The 26,574-nt window shown below is 41.9% G+C and overlaps 1 protein-coding gene across 3 annotated transcripts in view; it reads right to left on the minus strand.

The window, feature by feature from the left end:
• Positions 1–25,805, minus strand: part of AGAP1 (ArfGAP with GTPase domain, ankyrin repeat and PH domain 1) — a 308,125-nt gene extending 282,320 nt beyond the window's left edge. Inside the window, exon 1 of one of the 3 annotated variants that reach the window (XM_014261324.2) lies at positions 25,302–25,805. In XM_014261324.2, coding sequence (XP_014116799.1) covers positions 25,302–25,464 — 163 coding nt within the window. In that variant the 5' untranslated portion in view covers positions 25,465–25,805. The remainder of the gene's footprint in view (positions 1–25,301) is intronic. The other 2 variants (XM_005532757.3, XM_005532756.3) reach the window with 2 other exon arrangements.
• Positions 25,806–26,574: the final 769 nt, after the last annotated feature.

Raw genomic sequence — 26,574 nt, forward strand, 5'->3', positions numbered from 1 at the left:
AGAAAGATGAACAGCTTTGAGAAAGGGGGGATTTACTATGGGAACTTCCTGTCTTTCTCACTCAGAAAAAAAAAAAATCTATAAATAAGCAGTTATTTTCAAACATTTCAGAAATAATGTTTGGTTAAAAGAAAAGATACACTATCACAAAAAATTCCTTTGGGGGCTTCTATAGAAGTTTTCAACATGAGGAGAAGAAATCAAACGTTAATGAGGTTTCCTTTGCCAGAGAGTAAGGAAAGCCAAGGGAAGCACATCACCAAGGAGGATTACAGGCCCCACAGACTGACAGGAGTTCAGGTCTCCATGAGTTTCTCAAACTGAAAGCAGAATAGTTTTGAAGCATGTTACACTCAGCATTCATTTTGTTGTATCTATGTGCATTGCGTTTTCTCTTTGCACAAGCTGCTGAGCTGCTACTCAGGTTTTTGCTAAACCCTCACAGTATCCTTTCCTAAGAATCCTAAAAGCAGCAGGCAGTGAAGCTCTGCATCATTCCAGACAGCAGCTGAAGCAGCATCCTGGGCCAGTCATTCAGTTTCAGATCCCTAAAAATTACCTACTGGTGGAGAGATCACAAACACGAGAAGAAAACACTAAGTAAGTCTGCAGTGGAAGATTTGGTGTCTCAACATGAAGATAAGGAATCCATCTGACTTCTCTCCCATCATGCTCTCACCAAAGCAGCATCACAGAAATAGAGCAGGTCATGAATTTTCTGTTAGGAGAATTGTAGAAGCCCATCAAATATTAAAAAGCACTGCAGATGTCTGCAGTCCTTTCTAAAAGCTTTTTTCAGACCAGCAAGGAGGACACATTAATTAATTAAATTAACTGTTTCCAAACATTCCAGTTGTACAGATCATTACCTTTCTTCAGATGTTTTTAATAGAAAATTAGTCTGTTCCTCCAGGGTTTTCATTCCAGAGCTTCTCTCTAACCGTAACAATGTTTGTTTATCCAGGTTTTCAGAAGACTTCACAGAACCTTATTGCTTTCTGCTTAACCTAAAGCCATAGTTACATCTCACTGATTGTCAGAAAGCCTCTAGTATCAGCCACATCTCCAGGTAACCACTTAAACAAGCAAAAAACCTTAAGTACAAATACAAAATTACCTGCACTGCAAAAAGAGCCTCTTGAAAATTATCAGGAATGTGTATGAATCACTTCAGCTTATTGAATTACTGCACCTACCCCACAATCCACTTAATGGGGTTTCTTAAATTAAATTTCTCTCTACCAAACACATCTCCCTGTCACATGACACAAGCTGAATACCTACAGAGAGGACTGAATTTTCTCAGATCCAGCTGCAAGGTACCTGCCTTAGTAATTCTGGCAAGATCAACTTGTTTGTGTTCCAAGCAATCCTTCATTAGTGCATTACTTAAAAATCAGTCATAAGACACCCGTTTCTAAATAGGAAACCTGCTCAAAGACATTATTCCAGAACAGAAACTGGACTGAAAGCTGAAAAACATCATACCTATATTCGAAATGGCATCTTCTTCCAGTTCCTTTGCAGCAAATAACATCCTTTCCCAAAAAAAGCAAGTTGCAGAAATCAGTTTGTGCACTGCTCAGAGGCACCTATGCTGGTTCAAACACATCATCAAGGCTTCGGTCAGAGAAGAACGGAGCTCTCTGAGGTGCCAGCTTCAGCCACCCAGAGCTGCACAGCTCCTTTCACATCATCCCAGGCAATAACTTCCTCCTCTTACATAAGAGGCAGCACTCCCAGGTGCCCCTGTTTCCAGCATGGTGCTGGCACTGCAGGAAGAGGCTGCGCTTGCCCCATGCCGGGCTCTGCCATGCAGTGACCTAAGAGGCAGAGGATCAACACTTTGGGATCACTGCTCAAGGGTTCTAAAAATACACCACCAGCTGCTATCAGAGCCTGTGTGCTGATACCCAGCACCACTGACCAAGTACCACATCTAACACCTCCTATTTCCTTAATGCCACAGGCAGACAGATTTATATTGCACTCTGTATCTGACAGTGAAAGGCTGCCCGATATCAATGTAGGTCTTAAAAAACCCAAACAAACCCTTTTTTTAGCATAACCTTGTCTGCCAGCTGTGGTTTCTTCAGGCTTTAGATTGTGTTTCAGGCTTTGAGAAGCAGCTACAAAGTGGAGATCCTGCTCAGATTTTCCCAGCACCAGTCCAAAGGACCATTCTCCATTCACAGACCTCACACATAACTGGCATTGACAACTGGCACTGACACTCTTGGATCCAACACCATGAATTTATTATGAACTGAATCAGCTTTCAATTAATCAGATTAGCACCCCAGCTGTGAATACATACTCTTCAGAACCTTATTCTTGGACTGTGACCTCCTGTTATCTCACACTATCATAGAAATTTAATCTGTCAAACAATCCAGTACAAAGTCCATGCAATTACATCTGCTTAAGTACAAATCCACGCTTGGCAATAAGCCCTCAACAGATACATCTTGTTCACTTGTCAGTCAAATTTTGTTCAAGTAATTACAGCCTCTTTCTTACTGGAAACAGCTACTGATATATTTGCAAGCCTCAAATTTCCAAAGGGCAAGCCAAGCCTGGGACTTCCAGTTTTATGAACAGCCAAGTGAAGCAGGGACATGAAGTCAGCATCACTGAGGCTTGCTATGGATCAGCCAGTCTCTACTAACTGCAGCAGGGATATTTCATTAACATTCACCACTATCTGCTCTGGCTATAAAAAGCAGATCAAGCTAAATCTTGTCATGATTCACAAGTTTCTCTGCTTGTACCACCTGTACTTTCCTTGACAGAGAGAACTTGATCACTGCACCTTCTATCTTTCTGGTTTTAACCATTGCACACCTCAGATGGTTCAAAGTGGAAGGAACAGAGGAGATCAGAAATACAAACTGCAACACATTGGAGAGGCACAATACAACCTGAAGCAGAAAACATAATCTCTTATTTCTTAAAAAAAAAAATTTCTTAAAAAAATCCCTTCTTTTATTCCTTTCTCCTGCTATTCTCAGAATGGTGTTCATGCAGACTTCAGCTCAAATAAAGTGTATGCATTTTACCTTAACTAGCTCTGTAATATGCAGCAAGAAAGTAAAATTGGACCTCAGTTATTTATAATAGCACATAGGCTATAAGATACCGACCTGTTTAAGTCAGAAAAATTAATAAAATAATCCCACAGAACGTTGCATTCTGTCTATTCACTCCTCAGATTACAAATACCCCACAGATTCTTTTCAATGTAACCAACATTATTCAATAGAACTCTATGCCTGATTGCAATCTCCATTTACAAGTTTTTTAGAAATATACAAGCCAACAAACACTCCCATTACACTCCATCCTTTGTACAAAACACCCATAATAGCTTTACATTTGTTAAATTAAATGAGATGAAACTTAATACACCAACTTACAGAGGAAAGCAAGTTCAATCAGTTCTTCAGTCTTGTTCCTCTACTCAGTTTCTACTTATCTAGGTGTTATTGGTTCGAGTTTGGCTTTTTAGTTTCTGTAGTATAAGAGCCATGTCAGAAGATTTGTGACTCAGAGCTACTACTTATTTCTAGCTGAAAACATGTTCAAAATGCTGTTTTTCACTTTACTCTTCAATTATCACCATTTGACTAATTTTGAACCCTTTAGCAAGTTTTACATCATGAGTGTTGCTTAATGTCTTTAAAGCAGTCATGACCAACCACAGAAGATTTTATTCAGCTTTATAATTATAGATAATTAGCTAGGTCTAAACACTCTCCACAGTTTTTTCGGTTATGTCCGTTACTTCAGTAAACCATTTGTAAACCTTGCCAAGTAGGAGGTAGTGATTTCCCCTAGCATTATTTATGAGTTATCAGTAAAAGAAGTTGGTTCCTCCTTGCTGGAATTATTTTATAGCTGATCACAGAACATTATGGCATCAGCCAACCCAACAGCATAAAGTCCTCATCATTCTTTAAAAGGCTTTCCTGTTATTATAATCTGATAAATTTAATTCAGCTATTACTCAGCAATGTTTATTCACTGCTCTGGCTGTTTTCTGGTGCATGTTGATGCAGCAGAGGCTTGGTTCAAGCTACAGGAAAACACCTGCAGGGCTAATGCTTGAGCAACAACTTCAGCTCTTGCACACACGCCCATCCGCACAGCAAAGCTTTCTTTTCCATTTCCCATCCACAAGACACGACAAACAATTTATCATGGAATGGTTTGGGCTGGAAGTGACACTCAAATTCACCTTATCCCACCCCCTGCCATGGGCAGGGACACCTTCCACCAGACCAGGTTGCTCCAAGCCCCATCCAGCCTGGCCTTGGACACTTCCAGGGATCCAGGGGCAGCCACAGCTTCTCTGGGCACCCTGTGCCAGGTCCTGCCCACCCTCACATGGAACAATTCTGGACCAGCTATTTCAAGCTTTAAATTATCTTGCTTCCACACATCAGCTGTGCTCCTGCAACTCAACACTGACTTCCAGAGAACAGGCAGCTGCACTTGGCTGCTTTAGCCCCAGAGATCAGGCAGAATTAAACCACAGGTTTGTTTGGAGATCTGCTTTCTAAGTGCATTTGTAGCCACCATATCCAAGCCTCACGTCCCACAGCTGCCTTGGATGTGAGGCAAACCACAGAATGCAGAGTCATGAACTGAGCAGCTTATCCTCAAAATACTGCAGGCTTTCAGAGTAACCTAAATCAACTACATGGCCAAAAATGAGCCCCTAGGAGCAGCAAGATCTTGGGCAAATGGTCAGCACAATCCATTCTGTGTATTTACCTTTTTATTACAAATCTAACCTTTTAAAAGCTTTTTATTCTAATCTAACCTTTTAAAAGCTTCTGATATTCTACTTAACAGGAGTGGCAGACAGATCTCCTTGTATGTTATTTCAAAACTGTATGATTTTGCTTTACATTTTACATACATTTTTTGGTTTGTATCTATACATACTATAGATCCTTTTCTCACCATTCTGGCTTACACTTCACATCAATATTTCAACAGTTTTCATCCATCAGCCATTGTTATGCTAAAACCTAGGTGTTAGCAGAGCTCTATTCTTCAAGTTGTCTGCCAGAGCATGTCTCACTCAAAGCAGCCTGTCAAAGAAATTCACCCCCAACATGAACAAAGAGATATTGAAAAAGTAGTTGACGTAATTTTATTTTTTTTTAATATGAGAACAAGTCAGCGAGACAGATCTAGATTATTATGAAACATAGTAAATTATGCTATTTCCAAAGTCTACTGAAATTAAAAATTCAGGAATTTTCCAGAAAAAATATTTTTAAATTAAATTATTTATTTAATTGATCCATATTATGTTTGGCAGAGCCAACTCACAGCCCATGCCCCATAATCCTTACCTTATCCTAATGTGGGGAATTCCCCTGTAACAGAGTTCATTTATGGAGAAGACATGGGATTAATTTCATGACATCTTTATTTTGGAATGAACAATTAAAAAATTAAAAAAAAATAAGACATATGACAAGAATTCAAGGAAAGCCTGAATTCAACCAGGTATTTCAATTTAAGGTAAGTTGGGGTTGAACTGAAGTCACATCTCACCAGAACCTAGTCTGAAGAGCAGCAATTCCTGGTAGTTTAAGATGTTTTTGTCATTTCCTCCTCAGCCATCAACCAACTCATGCTAATCATCACCTTTTCCATTATCATAGAGTCAGAGAATGCTCTGGGAACATCTGCCTTCAATAATTCATCTCTCACACTAATAAACTCCTGAGCCAGTGGCTGCAGATGCACCTCACTTTTTCCCCTTCCATACAAACCCTAATTACTTTTCTGAGTGTGTTTATTAGCTTGGACAGCCACCCACCTCCCTTTTCAGTTCTCTGCTTATCATCTGCCCTCCCATGCAAATAAACACTCACAAAAAGCTGAAACCTCCTCAAGATCCTGTGGAGAACCACAGCCCATCTCCATTAGCTGTTAGCGCAAAGGAGGCACATCTTACAGGGATACTCACTGAAAGGTTCTTCCAAGAATAAGAGGGAAGTGGCATTAAGGTAATGGCACTCCATTCTTTAAAACCTGCACTCCTTTTCCCTTCCTGCCTGGGATTCTCCCTGTTCCATCACATGGGCAGCAAGCCAGGGTCCGTCCCTTCACTTGTTTTCATTTCAGAAACTGCCTGAATTTCACATCAAAAATCAAACAGCTCATCTGTAAACCAGTAAGCAAAGTTACTTTTCAAGCAACTATCTTTTACATCACAAACTCAATATTTCTAACAAAGCAAAAGGTAAAAAGCTCTCATAGCTGAGTCTTAAAGCAAGCAAAGAAAACAAATTCTTACTGACCTTTTAACATGCTGGTGTACTCTTTTTTTATTTATAAACATAAGCTAAAAACACTAATTCAGAGTTCAGTATTACCCCCTTGGCTTGGTTCTTATATTGCATTTAACACTGTTTAAAACGAAGCATCAGAGATCCTTCCTTAGAATTGTCACTGCTCCTAGGCAAAGGTTTAATAATTATTAGCCTGATTCTGTCATTTCTGAAAAAAACCCAAGCAAACAAATAAACCCAGCCAAGCCCCAATTCATTACAGTAGTACAGGACTCCCCTGGTATTGTGACTTCTTATATTTCACTTCAGTTGCTCTAAGTCAATATAAATTCTTTTCACTGCACAGTTACTAGGCCAAAGTCAAAATGCTTTTCTCCCAGTTCAGCCACAACAGACTGATCGTCATCTCTTTCCCAGAAATCTAATTAAGTCCTTCTCATAACTGCTCAGAGAATGCAATAAGATCCAATTTCTTTGCAATATTTATTATTGCAGTTATCATCTTGCAACAGTTACAGCCAAGTAAGCATCTGACCAAGTCCTAAAAAGTACCTTTTTAGGTTTTGCTTAAAACCTTCTCCAAGTGCCTCAGTCACAATCAGAGACATGACTCAAGAGTAAAGGAATTCTGCAGATCCACAAAACCTGGTGAAATAAAAATTAGCTCTGAATAACAGCCAGCAGCCAAGGAAAATCGATTGCTGCTCCTGATCAGCACACAGATCACAGCTCTGCTTTCTGAACAAACTGAAGGTGTCCAACTTGGTTATGGCCTGAAAGGACAAAGACTGGGGTCTTCTGCAGTGTTACAGCTCAGACAGAAAATAAACAACTCTTACTGTTCAATGCTCAGCCCTGTCCATCTGGCTAAGCTCACAAAAACCAAACTGAACCACACTTCCAGTACCAAATGAAACATTTCCACCAGAAAACACTTCCTGCTGACAAACAAAGCATCAGCCCTGCTTGCTTGCTATGTACTTCTAGGAAATAAAATAGTATTTTGCAGATTTGTTTGTAAAGATAATCGCTGTGAGCGATTACAGGATCAAGCACTTGATCAGATTTAAGTGTTCAGTATACACTGTCTGTCTGTTTACAAACACCTGGTGATAATCCCATGGTGTCCTAGACAGAGAGGAATGAAAACCAGTTCTGAATAGCAAGTGTTTCTTTCTAGGTAACTTGAGGAAAAAGTTACCTTGAATTTTAAGTCAAATAATTAAAATTATCAAAGGCAGTATCCCTGAGGAGCAGCACCCAGCCCTCTGCTCCCCCAGATCACATTTCAACCAGGAGAAACATGGTCACCTCAGCTCCTGCCATTAGGAAAAGGATGTCATTTCCAAAGCTCAGTCTAGGACAACAGTGGATTATCTCCAGGTAAACACTCCCCCTGCAAAGCTGTGAAGGTCTGCAACTGCAATAACACAGGCGATGGTTTTTTCAGCCAATATTTTCACACTAACAATGCCAGAACCTAAGCAGGAATTATTCAAAATAATTTTCAGACACAAACCAGTAGCAACCTGCTATATAATTCTTCACTCTGGTTCATAACAAATGAAAGTTCTAATTCTCTTAGGCAAATGGTGAATTATTGCAAACTGAAATAAGCCTTCAGTGAAGTGGTTCAACTTCCAGGACAAATGCACTTGTTAGATTAATTCCCACTACATTTTCATCTGGATGCCAACACAGAGGTCACTTCCAACATGTTGACCCTCGTTAACCCACAGGTTAGGACTTGTATTTAATACACATTCTGGCACAGCTACCCTGCCTCAAGTCTGCACAGCCTGGGCCATTACTTGAAACTGAACAGAAATTCGAGAGCAAGTCAGTTGAGAATTCCTACCTCAATCACGATGGAATTCAACACAAAACTGCTGCATACCATCATGGTTTCTTACACATCTTCCAGGGAGTGAAAAGTCTCTTTATTTTCAATGTTATTAAGTATGTAGCTACTACTGGCATTTCAAGAACATACGATCTAAAATTAGCAGAAGCTGCTAGCAGCATGAATTTTAAAAAGGCCAAAGCTCCTAGCAGTAAGTCAGAATGTGTTTTCATTAAACTTCACCTAGAAATTAAGATCCAAGTCATCTTAATAGGGATGAGCATTTTTTACTGAACAGCTGAGGTGTCTAACAATACTCATCAGTAAAGAGTCACACTGACTGTTCCCTCTTCAGTGAGATCTCCCTGCCACTGTCAAAGCAGCAGATGTGGTGTTTTACTCACACCTCCAAGCCATTTCTCCATCTCCAGGCAAAAAATACCAATATCAACTAGAAAATATGAATGAACAGCTTGAAGTCTGTTTTTAAATCAGAGTGGTCCTCACAAAAAGAAGTTATACAGCTTAACTAACAGCTAACTAGAAGAAATTCAATAACATTATATCAACAGATTGGTCTCAGTTGTCTCGCGCTCCTCAAAGGACACAAACTTAGTAAAAGAAAACTTCCTCCAGACTGCATACTCTTGAATATTCAACAGTATCACCTTAGAAATCACATTGCCTTGGATTTTGCAACTCTGTTCAAAATTTGCAACTCTTCCATCATGGCAACATTTTTCTGCCAGTTTAGACTTCAGAATTTCAGAGTATCAATGTGAGAACCACAGGTTTTAGGAAGGCAACTGCCAGAACAAGTAGCTGGAAAGGAACTTCACGGAAATGCAGCAGAATATTCATAGCAAACATATTACAGTTAGTTAGACCATTTATCTCCACTGAGCACTTCTACAATTAAAAAAAAAAAAATCTCAACACACGATCTGAACCCTGAATATTTAGAAAATAAGGTAAATTAAACTTCTAACACTTCTAGCTTCACTGCAAATACAACAGCAAAGAGAACTCATTGATTTATCCTGAAATCCTATGAACTGTGCATTCTGCTCACAACCACTTAATGCTTCAAGTTCCTAACCCCTGGTATATATTTTAAAAATAAAAGGTGAGAATTACACAGGTGATTGTTCAGCAGTGCTGAGAATCTTTCACTAAAGCTTTGTAACTTGTGATGCAAACGTAACTTGTACTAAAAACCTGAAGACATAAGCCCTGTGTTTTTCACTGAAATACAAGATGACACTTGTGAGAAGCTGAAGATGTGTGTTTTGAGCGGGGTTACTGCTCTGACTGGGCTGTACCTGCACTCATCCCCTTATCAGGCTACTCAAACATCTCAGTATCAGGTTAGCCAGGGAAAAGGAAGTATTAGGACAACAGGAGAAGGCTGATCTATGCTGGCCTGTTAGCTTATTTTTCATTCAATGAAATTTCCTGATAAATGTTTCCATGGACAGCTTACATTGGCAGAATTCTCATCTCTACAGCACTCTGTGGTTTCCCAGACTCACTGACAGAGGGAATGCGCTACAGAGCCCTCTGATTTTTTAGTGCAGACATGGGAAGAGGGACTGAGTGAAAGGACACCCAGTCAAATGTATTTGGGACTCAAACACTCATGAACTTGAGGATAAAGAATCATTTTCCACAAAATGCAAGTTGCCCAATGAAAAACTTAATTGTGTGTTTTGGCCAACAGTTACTGCCCGAAGTGCTGCAATTATCTCAACGTTAAGGGATTACTACAGTCACCCGTTAATTACAAAATTACTTCAATTATACCATACAAAGTAGCCAACACCGAGCAGCATTAGCATAAGACAACAACTTCACCTCAGGAACTGTGCTGATGACTTCTTGTAACTAAGTAACTGTGCTGCTGATGATGCTGTGATCCTGAATTCACTCAGGTCTAGGAGAAAGTTCAGATTTTCCAAATTAGAGAAATCCTTTTTCTCCACTACAGTGGGTGCTGAGATTGTAACAAACTGTCTCTTTCACTCACAAATCTCTAACAGACAACCTGACCATCCTCCCAAAAAACAACTCTGCATAGTCAAGGTGAATCAAAAGTTTAGAATGAAGACTAGATTTCCTTTCCTTAATGTGGTTTGGGCTGGAAGGACCTCCTCTCCTAGAGAAACAGATTCAAGCTTGTTAGGGCCTGGAAGTTATTTTATAGCCCACTGAGGTGTTCAGCAGCGAGTTTCTGTGCAGCATCCTACCCTGCTTCTGCTCCCTAAGGATTAGGTGTAAGACTGCGATTGACAGAACAGAGCCAAGAGCCCTCCAACACCTATCAGCTCTGCAACAGCAAATTAAGCATCACAGGCTCACCCACTCTTAAACTACGCTCTCAGAAGACCGTGAAGATCTGTTCTTAGCAAATTTATATTCTGCTGCTCAACTTTAGCACAAGTCTTGCACGTTTCTAGTATTTTCAGCTAAATCCAACCTGGGAATCAAGCAGCACATCACCTCATTCTGAATTTGAGTTTAATGGAGGTTATAGTAACTCTAAGGCACAAAGGAACAGAGTAATATAATCCTCAGGTTACAGACTTTGCTTACCTGACTAGCTTAAAGAGGCTTTACTCTGTTAGGGTTTAAAAAGAATTAAAATAAAAGCTTAATTTTCCCCCCCCAAATCACTCTCAGCATCTTTATTTATTATTAATCAGGTCTCATCTGCTCAATACATCATTTCCATAATATTAGCAATCAGCCACATGTTACAAGACAACAAATCCTGTGTCCTTTTCTCAACATAAAGCTTCCACCTCCTCAAGAGTAAACAAAGAGCAGAAGCTAAAACGGTTTGTTGCCTTTATGCGAGTCAGCACCTGGATGAAAAACATGTTAGAGAAAACAGCTCTGATCCTCAACCTCAGTTATTTCAATCTTGTATCACAATTTCTCATTAGCAAAGGCCCTTATCTATTCCTTCTTAGGAATACTCCCCATCACCTCTCACTTGAATGCAACATAAATACAAGTAATTTGATTTACTGTTCTTTTCAGGGAATTAATCACCGGGTTTTATTTTAAACAGGTAAAAGTTAACTGCAAATTCATACGTTTGCTGACAAGCTGATGGAAGATGCAAATTGAACAAGTGCCAAGCAGTTAAAAATATTTGCTTTTACATCAGCTGCTCATTATTACATAGCACATATAAACAGTAAACACAGAAATTAGCCTGAAAGTTGGCAATTACAGGGACCAGAAGCAGAACCAGATCCAGCAAATCCCTTCACAACATTCAAGCACATAAAAGTTATAATCTAGAAACCTTCAAAATTCTCTCAAGTTATGTCATTTTAGTTCCTATCTCAAAGTCTCCCAGAACAGCTGCTTGTCCTTGTGTCATACAAGAATTTGGCTTCTTTTTACTTCCAAAAGCCAACAGCCTGCAAGCACTCAAGAAGCTTGGGAGAGCAAAAGCAATGTACGCTGAAGCTGCTGCATTCCAGCCATCACCTATGTGTCAATGGCTTGTTTGTCCTCCTTGGACCATGTCAGAAATGCTCCTTGCAAGTGAGCAAACCACTCACTATCCCATACCACAAGCAAATACAGCTATCTTGACCATTCAAATCCATTTTTACAGCTCCACAGGAATTACTTACAAGCTATTATGGCTAGAAAACAAATTCCACGCTCTCTCCCTGTGATGATTTTCCATGTCACATCCCTCATCAGCACCAGAGCTTCTACTTGTCCACATTCCCAAGGAGATCAAACCTAAGAGACTTCCCTCATATACAGCTCCTGGGCTTTCAAAGTCCATTTGTTTTCACTCAGTTGTTTTGGGTTGCAGACAGACACATCTGGATGTAAATTTTTAGCAACTGATTCAAGCTCCAGGACCACACTGGGTTTTCAGTTCCCTCTGCTCAATGTGGAATTGCTCATGCTGCAGCTTGGCCACAAAACACAAAACCCACTGTGGATGCCAACAGATGAGCCACTGTCACTATTACAGTGGCAACATTTTCAAGATGCTAACTGTACTATCTCCTAAAACTCAGGTTTTATGTTCTGCTTTAAAAACTGGACTAAAATTAGACTTGTCTAATTTTTTGCTTTTTTTATTTGAGTCTCTCTGGGATGGTAATACAACAATTTGTCAATACAAAATCTGGAGGACAGTTCATAATAAATAGCATCCTGTTGCCATCACTGCTGCTTTTCTAGACCTTTATATAAATTTTGATCAGGCATCTTCAAGTTCAAGCCCACTGCACTTGTTCTTGATTTTAGTTTTTAACACTTGAAAATGTAAGAAGTGCCTGTTATGCCCACAGGTAATGATTTTCCTCAATCCAGAGGTGATCCTCACAGCAGACCTGACACACAGCCCAAGAACCCAAGAGTGACTACAACAGAAAACAACCCAAAGTCACAGGATAGTAGAGGGTTTTTCTGGCACCCTGATGTGTTCTCCACACACTATATCCAGTGAAACCTGGACCTTCATCCCTATTCAGGGAATACATTACCCTGAGGACAATAAATGTGCTGCCTCTACTGACATACCTAGCCACAGCCTTTTTATTGATGTAATCAAGTTCTCAGAGGCAAACAAGAGGCAGATGCTGAGACAACAGACACAGTTCATACTCACAAAGAACACAGATTTATACAAGTGTGTTCATCCTTGTTTGTAGCAGGTTGTTGTTCTAGATTTTTTTTAAAACTTACAGCATCAATGATCTTGTTTGAAAAAGATCTAATCACATTTGTAATTGGATCTCTTTATCCATATTTGATTTCCCTAATGTGGCACCACTCACCAGCTTTTATCAAAATATCCTACCTCTTACCTACTAGGCAATATTTCCATCTGCTGAGTAGCGAAACAGTATGAAAACTACACAAAACCAGCTGCAGAATGTCAGACAAGGAGGAGAAATGTCTCCACGTTGCATGGTAACACAGGTTCCTCTGACAGCACCTTTCACTGGAATTCAGGAATACCAGACAACTTCTAAAACACGCCAGTGCTGCTTTCTTCCAAGATAATGGTATTTGTATTCAAGCTTCTAGCAGGTAGCTGCTTCAGCCTGAGTACACCACCTTATTTACATATTAATTTTAAAAAATCATCATCTGAAACACCATCAGTAGCTACCTGTGGCCCTACAAATTATGACCAAATTCATTTTCCCCATTTATCAACTGAGTTTTTAAAAAGCTATTGGCCTACTTAGCAAATCAAGGGATATAAATGTGAGCTTTAATTCTCACAACATGTCATTACCTAACAACAAGTAATCCCTAAAGGGACATATTTGCACTTTTTAGGTCACTGAAGTATTTTGCCTCTTGCTGTTGACAGGCTATATTCAAATCACAGCCAAACACCTGTATTTAAATGCCTTTTGCTTCCAAATTGACTAATTTCTTTCAGCTGTCTGTAATCTCATTTCAGTGCTTGCTGTGAGAGCAAGCCAGTCAGGCTCAAATTAGAAAACTTGATATGATTAAAGTGTCTAAATCACCTTGAAATATTAAGTTTGAGATAGATTAATGTTCATTTTGTCAAACACCCACTTTAATCCAATATGTTACAGAAGCAAAGCAATCCTCCCCACTCACACAGAGAGCAGCCTGTACAATTCCCAATCTGCTCCCTCCTGAAACAGCTCTTGCATTATTTTAGGAAAGGTAAAAGTCACGTCTTTAGACTACTGCATTCCATAATCTAACATCAGGATTTTCCCTATCATTCTAGAAATACAAAATCTCTCAGATTTATATTAAACTTCATTGGTTTGCAGAGTCAAAGCATATATCCTCTACCAGAATCACAGCAAAATACCTTCATTATCCCAACACTGCATGAATATTTCTGGTTTATTTTCCTTACATGTTTTCCCACTGCAGTTTCTGCTGCACTGACATCACCACCAATCCAAATGGCACACTGTATTTTCCATTACCTTTTAAAGCCGCACAGATCAGTATCCTACATATTCTGCATCCACCATATACGATAACCATGTAAAAATCATTGTCGTATAGATGACAGTCATTTTCCAGCTCAAAGGGGGATGGGGGAAAAAGCATGTTCTGGAATATTTTTTCAGCTGTTGTTTAAATCCCACAAAGAACAACAATGAGACTACATGAAAGCCACTGAATTTCCCCTCTAACATTACAGTGACTAAAATGGACCAGCATCTGAATTCAGCATTTAAAGCAAAATAGATGCTGCCAATTGTTTATGCTTTTTCTGCAGACCAGTTTTAAAACACATGTAATGCTCCATCCTAAAATCTTTTGTCAGATAATTTGGAGAGGATTAGCAAGTGAGCAATTAGTACATGCAGTTCACATCAACTACCACGCCAATTAGCATCATAAATCAAACCAGCAACCCTCAGACTGAATCCTATTATGCAGGAAGCAAGATGTTCCAGTAAGCAAAATATTCCCAGAGAAGTAATATCTTTCTGGAAGCCATGTAGGGCTCCTGACCTCAGCTAAAATATTACTTTTATACGATATTAGGCAGCTACCAAGGCAGGTGTGTACTGTAAATATTGATCACCTGGCATGCAGATGCTGACACACATCCCTCCCTGCAGCTCAGAGGTCACACACCTGGGTATTCAGCTCAGCTTTTGCCTGCAGCAAGCTGTGCCCCAAACTCCTTAAATTTCATTTTCAACTAAGTCAGTAGCCAGATCCTTCCATCCATAAACTCATGTACTGTTGTACATCCAGATGCTATTAAATGTCACAACCTCAATAGTGGTGAGGCATTTTTGAAGCTTAATTAATCTGGGTTAAAATTAGACTCTTATTTTGCACGAGAAAAATACGAAACGGGACTAAATGGATGAGTTGCCTCAGGGCATAGGAACGTTTTCTTCAGCTTGTTTCTGCTCCTCCCCACTTTCATTTACTCTGCTCCAAGGGTGGAACTACAGATTGCCATTCAAGTAGCAGAACTGCCATAGAAAAGTGATAAACCACTCCAGCAAGGTCCCACCTGCACTCAGGCTGCAGCTATAGATTTCTGCTGTATTCAGAACATACCAGCAGAATTGTCAATTCTTACAGTTTCATCATCCATCATTCATGTCACCACTCTGTGCAGGGGCTCAGAAGCCAGCCCAGGGACCCACAGAGATATTTCAATCCCAAGCCTCAACAGCAATCCAAAACTAATTTTACAAAGCAAAACTATTACTCAGCTTTATTCACAGTAGAAAGAAAATAATCCTATTAATTCTTTAGCATGTATTGAAAAATATGAACAAAGCTTTACTACAAAAGCACTTTTAAACTCTGCTGCATCATTGATTTTATGTTCATGACAGCAATGGTACATTATATTCCTTCACTGTCATTATTTATTAGCTTTGATAGTTGACAATTGTACCCTTGGCAGCACAACCAATAACACCTTCTGGGCAGAAACAGAGATGGTGCAATTCATAACAAAGTGATTTTTATTATCAGAATCCTCACAATCAAATACCCACATCTCTTAAGACTTTCCAAGCTGTTATTCTAGTTTTAGTGCTAAACAGTGATCCAAATCAAAGATATATGGCCCATCTTTCTCTCTCTCCATACTTGCTTCATAACATGCCTCCCACAGCAGCAGATATTAAGCTGTCTGTCACTTCAGTGATAGTAAGCTCCTATCTCTGACTTCTGTTTATTTCTTATCAGGCCAAATTTGTCATGTCACGCCACCTTACCTAAATATAAACACCTACCAGGCCTATCCATGAGCTGTACAATGTCTGTGACAGTTTACTACAACCTAATATTAGTTAATGTTTTATCTTTCCACATCAGGAAGAATTCAGTCACTGAAGCCTCACTCAGATCATTATGTAAAATTTACAAAAGAAAAGACATCAGTATTGAAACCTAAGAATCCAATGGCAGCTCAATTACTCCTTCTTACTATTCCAGCATTACTAAATGGATGAAATAAGTTTCCAAGAGATTCTTTGCACCCTGCAGTCAGGCAGGCACGTTTTGAAAGCATCACAGGTAATTTCCTAGGCCAAGTCTGTGACAAGCAGTGCCATCAGTTCCTACTGCTGTAAGTTGGCTTTATGGATTTCTTGGCTGCATTCTTGTGCTACAGCTGCCACAGGAAGGCTGAGGGATGACCTGATTTTTCCCTTTGACACATGAAAATTACTATAAACCTTCAAGTCACCTCAAGGAATTTCACTGAATGAGTAATTCTGGCTATAACAGTGTAGAAAGCAGGTGGGAAAAGGACCATACCATCAGTTTGCACCTGCTAACCTAGTTCAAAGCTGCAGATTTAAACTGCAAAGCCACAATCATTTTTATGCTTTGAGAACACTCCTAGATCCTTTCTATAATGCATTTACATAGCTCTAAAACTACCCTCCCTAAGTTTCTGGGCAAGCCTATTTAAGATTGTTTCCTGGACCTGGACATGCATTTCAGCTTCATGCTTCATGTTTATCAGTCCATTCACAGCCTTAGTCATTTTAATCTCCTTCCTCACCTCCCTAGTTATGGAGCGTTTTCCTGAGTTTGGCTGGTGTATCTTTGAGGAAATTCATTGCTGGACGAAAAACAGCAGCTATCAAAACACTGTCTGATCTTGCACAGCAAGGTCACCCTCCTGAACCACAGGATCTCCTAAACGGGAATAATCCTGATCCACAAGGATCACAGAGTCCAATCCCTGGCCCTGCACAGACACCCCAACAATCCCAGCCTGTGCATCCCTGGGAGCACTGTCCAAAGGCTCCTGGAGCTCTGGCAGCCTTGGGGCCGTGCCCCAGCACCCTCTGGGGGAAGAACCTTTTCCTAAAATCCAACCTAAACATCACCAACACAGTTCTGTGCTGTTAGAGATGCTGTAACAAAGGGTTCCACAGATACCAGGGGAAAATTCAGGGCAAAGAAGAAAAATAGAAGTAAAATGACTTCAACATATACACTAAAACTTTCAAGCCCAAGATTATCCTAACCAGGCATAAAATTTCTCATTTGTCCACACACTGGCCATCTCCAAATTCACGTGCCAAGGACCTGCATTGGGATGCTGCCCAATTGATGCAAACGGCTCCTGGCACACAAGGCGTTAACTCAGACACACCAGCGCTTGCCAGGTTAAATAGGATCCATTTAAATGATTGCTGTCTGGGCATCTCAGTGCCATGCTTTTAGCATATTTCCTCTGGAGAGCATAGTTGCTGTGATACCTAAAAGACAGGCTGCCTGGCTGCTCTCCTGAGCATGAGAAGCTCAAACAAAGATCAGGATCTCTCACATTCAAACCTAATGTATCTGCACAACCGAGTACTGATGCTACAAAACCCTGCAACAGTCACTGAGTGGCTGTGTCATTCCTCCTTCTGGTTATGGTGCTGAAAAAGACAGGTGTAAATTATAGAAACAATGGTAAAATTAATTGGATATTTACTAAAAGGAAGAACATCTGTGGTTTCGGTTTAATAGAAAATGTAAGCACTACCAAGTTCAAGTTGAGATTTTGAGTTAAGTCTTGCTGAGCATTGATTTGGTCTAACCCATAAACAATTCCTCAATCCCTTTAAAAATAATGAAAAAAAAATTGAAAAATTTAAGCTTCTCACAGACAAACACAAAGCAATACACCCAAAGCTATAGATTCAATTCCAGCATTCCTAAGAATCCCTTTGCTTGCCTGTATATTTCTTTAGGATAAAAGGGAAAATTACCAAACAAAGTAACTGTCTCATCATTGGGTTTATATTTGTTATCCAACTATGTAAACTAGTAAAGCTACAAAGGAAACACTGAAATTACATCTTTCACACAGATCAACCCTGTGGTTTTAGTTCTGGCTTCCTGAAGTGGTTAACTGAAGCTTATTTAAGCAATAAGAAAGAAAAGTGAAAGAACAAGTCATTCTCTGGTTTAGAAATGCACCGCTATCTTAACACCCTGTACCACTATGCAGGCTCCAAACAGATTAGTCAGGATCCTGAAATTGCATTAATGAAGCTGAATGTGCACATACTGATTACGTAACACACCTGCTTCCACCCACTTAAGAAAAAAATTATTAAATACTTCCAGAGCGCTTTGGAATTGCCAGCTGCCCACAATGGACTCCACCACTGAGGAAACCTTAGATCATCACTGTTTCCACCTTGTAACTAAAATTTAAAACAAACTTCGTAAGAAATCATAGATTCCCGGTAGCCAAAATACATCTAAGTGAGATGTTACCTTATTTCTAACATGGATCACAGGATTTATGCTGCTTTTATAACCTTAGTACAATTACAAGAGAAGCACAAATTAACTGTATACAACTTCAGATCAAAAACTACTAGGAAGTAGCTGAAAAGTCTCTCCTTACAGACACAGGGAAATACTAAGTTACAACAAGCCTCCTTTTCAGTCTCCATTGATTCAGAAATCACAAAAGTCTTTACATCAAAAATCAGCAGCATCCCAACTTGTCCACATCTGGCACTGTCTTTGCTCTATTTCATGGTGTGAGGACAGGCAAGAACACAAAAGAGAAGCTGAGCCACAGTTCTCCCTCAGTACAGGTGACACAAAGTACAAACAGTGCTTGAAGGCAGTCAAGGACAAAAACTGATATAATAGAAGACAAATCTCTTACTCCCACAGACATTAGGATTATCAAAACTATTGAATATACCACTTGCTGTCTCAGAACAGAAAACTTTATCCACTGAAGATTACTAAGCAATCATTTTGGATTTGTTCCACAACTGATGTAGAGCTGTGTGTACCAAGGTCACACAGAAAACCCTTCACATGGAAAATAACAATTGCAGAAAGGGATGTTTGAAATGCACTGTCAGCAAAAGGTTACACAGTTGAGATGCAACTGAGTTCTGAGATTTTTATGGAGCTTACATTACCTTTTCTTCAAAGACTTGCCCAAAATATCAACACTACCATTCACCTTGCTTATTGGTAAGGACAAAACCAATCCTAGTGGTGACACAGTAGAGAACAGAGTATTCCTGAAGTCTGGGGAGTTTTCAACTGCCTGGCACCACTCCAGGCCTCTCTCACTAGACAAAAAAAATGTGGGACTTCTAAATTTCACTTACAAACATACTGCAGTCTGACAGTTATAAGTGCATCCCTTAAATATTAGCAATTCATGACATACCTCGTATTCTCACCTCAGTTTTCACATCATGATCAAAGATACAAACCTATTCCTTCAGGTGGCAAAGTTAAGGCTAAGACCACGGCCACTTCAAGCGCTGGAAAAGAAGCACTTTTCCTAATTGGAAAATAAGTCTTGTGAAGACACATCTTGTGCACCAATGTCACCTTTCAGAAACCACAATTGTCATTTTGTTTACTGCTCAGTACAATGCAGAACACACAGCAAACCAGATTCCAAAGTGTTTCCTTTTCCAAAGTGCTTGAGTTGAGCAAAAGCAAATCCAATGTCCTATCTGCTGCACTGCTGAGTGCCCCCTCTTAGGGAGTAGGACTCATTTGCCAATTTAAATAGAAATAAAAACAGTGACATGTATACACAGCAGCATGAACTCTTGTATCAGCATTATTGCCTGCTGCTTTCAACTAATCCCCCAAAGCAAATGGTGGGAGAAGGCTGGCACGCTCCCTGAAAACTAAAGTCTCACAACACATTTGCTCCATCAACATCAGCTGATCCACAGCAGGTTTCCCTTTCTCCCCCAGGGAATGAAGTTATCCTCATAAGTTAGTGGCTTAAGGCTTTCCTCTTGATCTGTAACTCTTCTGCGTTTGCTCAAAAGCATCTGATATTTAATCACACAGCTTTTGCAGCAAACAGCAATGGAGCATATAATTTAAAGCCAGAACAAGACATTCCAGGAACTTCAGACAACTATCAAACCCAGTTTTTAATTTACCATGCAAGTAGAGTTAACATCAAGCATTTGAATCTTCTTGTTTACCCACATGCTGGAGTCTGCCATCTTCCACATTAAAAAGAAATATCTTTCCATTTGCATATGAGCCATGTAAACATCAAAATATGGGCTGCATTTGACCAATTTCTTCACATTTGAAGTCTACAAACAAGAAGAGTGGATCACAGAATGGTTTGGTTTGGAAGGGACCTTCAAGATCATCCAATTTCACCTCCTCCATGGGCAGGGACACCTCTCACTATTCCAGGTTGCTCCAAGCCAACACGACCTTGGACACTTCCAGGCATCCAGGGGCAGCCACAGCTTCTCTGGGCACCCTGTGCCAGGGCCTCAGCATCCCCAGAGAGTTACCTTTGAGCCAGGTTAAGAGCTCAGGGCACACAAAGGTGCACGTGCACAATCAGCAGAAAAGGGCATTAAGAGACTTGTCCCCAACACGTTGCCCTGGCTGTTACAGGAAACAATCCTCACCCGAGTCACCAAACACTTACTGTGTTTATGCAAGCTCAGAATTCACCTGGATACACTTACTCACCAGCTATGTGGGCAGATTCCCCATGCCTGAATCACCCCGATTTAATCCCCCAGCAAACCAACAAAAACAGCACATTCCCATGCTCTGTTGTGCTCACCCAGAAATCTGAAGCAAGATGGCTATTTGGAGAATCAGACTGATCCTGTCAAATTACATCCTTTGAGCCACAGTTCCACCACGCAAACATAACAAAAGCTCGAAGAGGCCAATTATAATTACGGCTTCAAGATGCAATTGTCTTATGTGTTATCTGGGGGTTTCTTCAGCTCTGGTCAATGATGCCTAAATATCTGAACTATACCATCATTCTTTTGATGTACTGAAATAATGTAACAAGTATTACAGAATCCCAGAATGGTTTGGGTAGGAAAGGACCTTAAAGCCCATCCAAGTCCACCCCCTGCCATGGGCAGGGACACCTTCCACTCTCCCAGGTTGCTCAAAACCCTGTCTAAACTGGCCTGAACAGTTGTAGTCTTGTATTTCCCTAGAGGAAACAATGGTTTTGCAGCACATGCATTTTTCAAGTAAGTTATCTCAGCCTTCAACAGCAACAAAAGTGTTAAGACAGTATTGCTGCCACAACTCCAAGACTGAGTATAACTCCTCCTGTAACATTGTTCTCAACATATGCAATACCAGCATTCAAGGGGCTGCAAAGTTGGAGAGCTACAACAATTAGACATCTCTAAGGTTCCTGTACTTCAGGAGTTTTTACTCTACCCTAAATTGCTTTATTTTCAGGAAACAGTACTTTTAAAAATGACCAGAAGAAAAAAAAAATAAAACAAGGTTTGTACCTTCTCCCATTTTCTCCCACTCATGCACTTTCCCAGTGTATCTTTGTACATTTAGAAATAACTTTCTCAAGGCAGTGCAATCTCGTATTTTCCCTAAGACTTAGATTATTTCTTGATAATCACCTAATAATCATCACTTCAAAATTAAAATTAGCATTTACAAAATGCTTTTTAAAATTTCTTTTTAATAGGAAAACTAGAATAAAGATCACAAAGTACTCTGGAACACAGCAATTCATAACTACATAACATCTGGTATGGCATTCTTACCAATTGAAGTAATTATTTCCCTTAAAAATGAATAAATAAAAACTACTTGAGATGCTCAACACCTGCTGCACCAGCATATTAGTACTAAGTATATTAGTATCTTTATTGACTATTAATAATGTGTACATCATCTTGGTTAAAGTGTTTTGAAGTCTTTTCATGAAGGATTACAAAGTAATGTTTTCACCATCTTTCCTTGGTTTTCCATATTGCTAAAGTTTATAAAAATATAATGCTAGTCTCAACCTGCATTGTGAGAAATTGGAACTGACACATTCAGCTATCACCTACCCTTGCAAATCACCACACCATGGAACCTCGAGGTATTTTCAGTAATGTAAAGACCACTGAAAGGAATTCATATTTTCTCTCCCCATTTCTGAGCACACAATATACTTCATATAAGAAATGTTTAATGTTGATCAAGCAGTGACAGTGTGAACATGGGAGGCAGATTTTACTATGGTAAAGTCTAAGGCTAATAATATTAATTAAACTGCTATTAAACAGGCATTATGTTAGCACCTTTATCCACTGAGGAAAAACTAATGAAGCACTATCACCCAGAACTGTTTTATCCAGTATCACATGTAACTTAGAATAACACAAGGCAAGAAATCTCTGTGCAAAAATATGGACAAATGAATTTAGGACCCAGTTTACCACTTGCTCTCTTCATATTAGACAGCAGTCTTATACTCAAATATAAACAACTGCTGCTGAAAGGGGAGTTTGAATTTCAGGTTATTTCAAGTCTTTTGTCTAGCAAGTATGCCTAGACACTCCTATGAACACCAAATGTAAGAACTCCAAACGTAAAAAGAAAGAAGCTTTACACTGCCAATAAAATCCAGCACTGGAAAGACAGTGCCACTCTACGTAGAAAAGAAAATTCTCAGAATCAGTAATAGCAACTCTACTTCACTGAAAGTCCCAAATTTCTTAAGATTCAAAGCATATTCTTCTCCAGAGCTGTCCAACCTCTCTTGAGCAGAAGAGTATTAAGTAAGCTGTTCAAGGAGCACACGTTGGTTGGAGCTTATGTTTAAAGCAGCCTGAACTAACAAGTCTATAATCTTCTCTTTACAGGGTACAGTTCTCCTTGCAGTGGAAGGAACTCTTCCAGGAAGTCACTTGGTATTTTCTCACAGCAGCCAACCACACCACAATTCCTGTCAGTGAACCTCAAGCACCCTGAGGTTAAAAGACACTGTGATTCGGGGAGTATCAGTACAACACTAAACTCTTTCCAGCAAAATTGCAAGGCAATCACCACAACCCAAATGTCTGTTTTTCTTACATGCAACACATGGCACTACCACGAGGATTTAAAAGCTGCTGTCAGAAAGAAAGAGTTAGCAAAAGGAGGTTTACCAAAAATACAGCGTGGTGGAGCTGTAATCTAAAGGAGTGAGGAGCTGTTGCTTTACCACAAGCTCTTTAACTATTCCATTTTTAAATATTTAAGAAGTAGTTGAAGAGCTCACAGAAGACATACAATACACTCCTTTTCTAGATAAATCGTTCCCATCAATCAGAGCTACTGTTCTCATGACTCAGTGTCCAATAGAAGTTAGCAAATTATCTGTGAAGGTTTTACTCATCCTCTCAGCTCTTGAAACATGTTTTTAGACTGCTATTTTGGTTTTCAAGTCTTTGTGATTGACAAATGAGCTGAGCCACAGTTAGGTAACAGAAATCATTAATACATGAAAAGACTAACACAAGTCACGTGCTAAGGAGATAACTACATCCAGCGCTTCACATCCTCCTCCCACTTCCACACGAGCTTGGCACATCAACTAGCACCCAAGTATCTTATTCAGAAACACAGTTATACCACATAAACAAGCATTAATTACCACTTGAAAAAATGCTCTGCTGAAGGCATCGTCTATCACACAGAAATCCAAACAGCAGCAGCACAGAGAAAGGGACGGTGCTTGTGCCAGAGTCTTCCCACCAGATATATTCACAAATTTTAATCTCCTCATCAGAGGAAAGAAAAGACAAAGTACCCCCAGGAGGGGACAGCCGAACAGCATAACCTCAGTAGTAACTAATAAAACAGAATATACACAAATCTCTACCACACACTTGGTCAGACGTGGATACTGAGTTAGGGACTGCTCTGTAATAAGTGACAAGTACTGCCAGCCTCCCTGCCTCACCACACAACACACTAAACCCAAAATGTTAATTGCAAGAACCATGATGTCTGTCTATTCAAGCTCCACTCCTCAAGAAGCACACAAATAAATCTTTCAGGCAACAATCTCAGTAGCAGCTTTTCCATCCAGACTTTTTGATTACACATCATTTAAAGACCAGCTAGGCCACCAACACAAAATGGTTTTAGGCAGCTCTGTTTCAGCAGCTCTACATCACACTCTGCTACCCTGAATCCCATCCAAAATAGCGACAGGATACTCCAGTTGAAAAAGCACATGACGTGAAGCTCAGCAAGTTATCATGCAAAACAGGTTGCAAATTTCTCCACAAAATACATATTCCTAGCAAATACTCTTCGCTCTGTTCAACTCCACCAACAGTTAAGGAAAAATATCTGCAGACTTCTTTATGCTGGTGCTTTCCTTCCCTATTTTGTGCATTCTAAGCAGCTGAAGCCTCTGTAGTGCTCCTGCGGGAACAGATGCACATAAATCTAAGCTTACAGGGCTGTTATCTCCATCTTGCCTCCCGACCTGTTTCTACACTACGGTACAGACCGATACCGCTCCATAACCCAGCTGCACATCTTGTTTACCCACCTCACACCACCAAACCAGAGCCCACACTGTCTCCATCACATGCTGCAGGGAGCGCCGAAGAAAATTTCATTTTCCCGAACCCTTCTGCAGGCAAAACGAGCATCATCCTTCCCACCGTACCCCAGTCCGAAGGAGCCCGCTGCTCTCCCGCACAGCAGCAGCGGACGAGTAGCAAAAGAACTTCTAAACCCCACAAATCCCAACTGAAGGGCCACCCGGGGCATTCAGCGCCGAGGAAATGATGGGGACCAAGCCGGAACACCTCCGGCTCCCTGAAAACGCCAGCCACGAGGGGTGGAGGAAGGGCAGGCAGCCCGGAGCGGGGAGGCGGCTGCTCCCAAGGACCCGCGGGCCATGGGCTGGGGGGCACGGGGGGTGCACTGCAAGAGGCTGGGGGAGAAGGAGGGAAATGGGCAGGGGGGAGCAGGACCATGGGCTGGGGGAGATGAGGGGGAGTAGGGCCATGAAGGAGGCGGGGCGGCAGAGACAGGGCTATTTACGGGGGGGGAAGCAAGGGAACCACGGAAGGAGGGGTAAAGAACAGAGCCGTGGTCTGGGGGAGGTTTGGGGACGGATGAACACAGCCATGCGCTGGGGCAGGCTTGAGACGGAGAACAGGACTGGCGGACCTTTGGTACGGGGGAGCAGAGCCGTGGGCTGGGGGAGGTTTGCGGGACTCAGGGCCATGGGCTAGGGAGGCTTTGAGGGGAGCACAAGGCCATGAGCTGGGAGAGTTTTTTTAGGGAAGCACAGGGCCATGGGCTGGGGGAAGTTTTGGGGCACCCTCCGCCGCTCGCTCCCTCTCCCCACCGTGCCGGGGCCGCCGTCTCACCTTCGATGGCGATGACATGCTCGCGAATCTGGTTCTGCAGCACGGGCTCCTCCACACGCTCCAGCAGCTCGTAGATGGAGTAGATGTTGGGGTGCACCGACTCGAAGCGCTGGATCTCGGCCCGGATGGCTGCCGAGTTCGCCAGCTGCTGCTGGTAGTTCATGGCGCGGCCGCTCCGCTCCGGCCCCTTCACGCTGAGACCCCCGGGCGGCGGCGGGGGCAAGCCCGGGCCGCCGCCGGCGCCTCACTCACCGGACACCCCCCACGCCCCGTGCCGGGCCGGCAGCAGCGCCTTGGCCTCGCAGCGCGCTGTCACTTCACGACGGCGGCAGCGGGGCGGGGCAGGGCCGCCCCCGGCCCCATGGAGTGAGGGAGGATGGACCCGCACTCCCGGTCGCGGTCCCGCCGCCTCTTCAGCCCCTCACGGCTCCCGGCCCCAGTCCTGCCGCCGCCGCCGCCGCCCCCCCACCACCGGCGCGCGCACACAGCCGTTCAGCCAATGGTTGGGGGCCCCCCCCGCACGCGCGCGCCCCCGCGGCAGCCAATGGCCGGGGCCTCGCGCCCTCCCTCGCGCTCGCCCCGCGTCCTTCTCTGCTTGCCCCGCTTCACGCTGGCGCAGGCCACGCCCCTCCAGATAACGTCACCGCGCAGGCCCCGCACTGCCCCACCCTCGGGCACGCTGGGAAATGTAGTCCCGAAGGGAGGCGTTGAGGGAGGGTCGGGGCTGTGTCGCTCCCCGTCCCCTCAGACACCCGAGCCGCTCCGGAGCCGCCCGTCGCCCCCGCCCCGCTCTGGGGACGCGGGGCTCGCCCCACGAACGCCCGGCAGCGCTCACTCCGCAGGTGACGAAGCCCCTCACCGTGAGTCCGACCCCCGCGGCCCTCCGCGGCTGGAGCCCTGAGGGTGATGAAAGTGGATTTGTGCCCAAAGTGCGCCATTCACTCCTGGAATGGCAGCCCCATCCCTGGAAGTGTTCCAGGCCAGGTTGGACAGGTCTTGGAGCAACCTGGGATAGTGGAAGGTGTCCCTGCCATGGCAGGGGGTGGAATTGGATGATCCTTAAGGTTCCTTCCAGCTGAAACCATCCCATAATTATATGACATGTCAGAAATACTTATCTCGTGGAGTAATGAAGCACTGTTGGCATTGCATAAACGGGGTTATTTACAATATCGGTTGTAAGCCAGCTGTGCGCTGTCAGCCACTGACCTCAATTAATCCATTTTTAGGATCAATATTCTATGGCTTTAAGCTCCAAAGCTGTGAAACATGG

Source organism: Pseudopodoces humilis, chromosome 8 (assembly GCF_049639895.1).
Source record: "Pseudopodoces humilis isolate 2021_Gansu_Grassland_sample_001 chromosome 8, ASM4963989v1, whole genome shotgun sequence".
NCBI classification, from domain to species: domain Eukaryota; kingdom Metazoa; phylum Chordata; class Aves; order Passeriformes; family Paridae; genus Pseudopodoces; species Pseudopodoces humilis.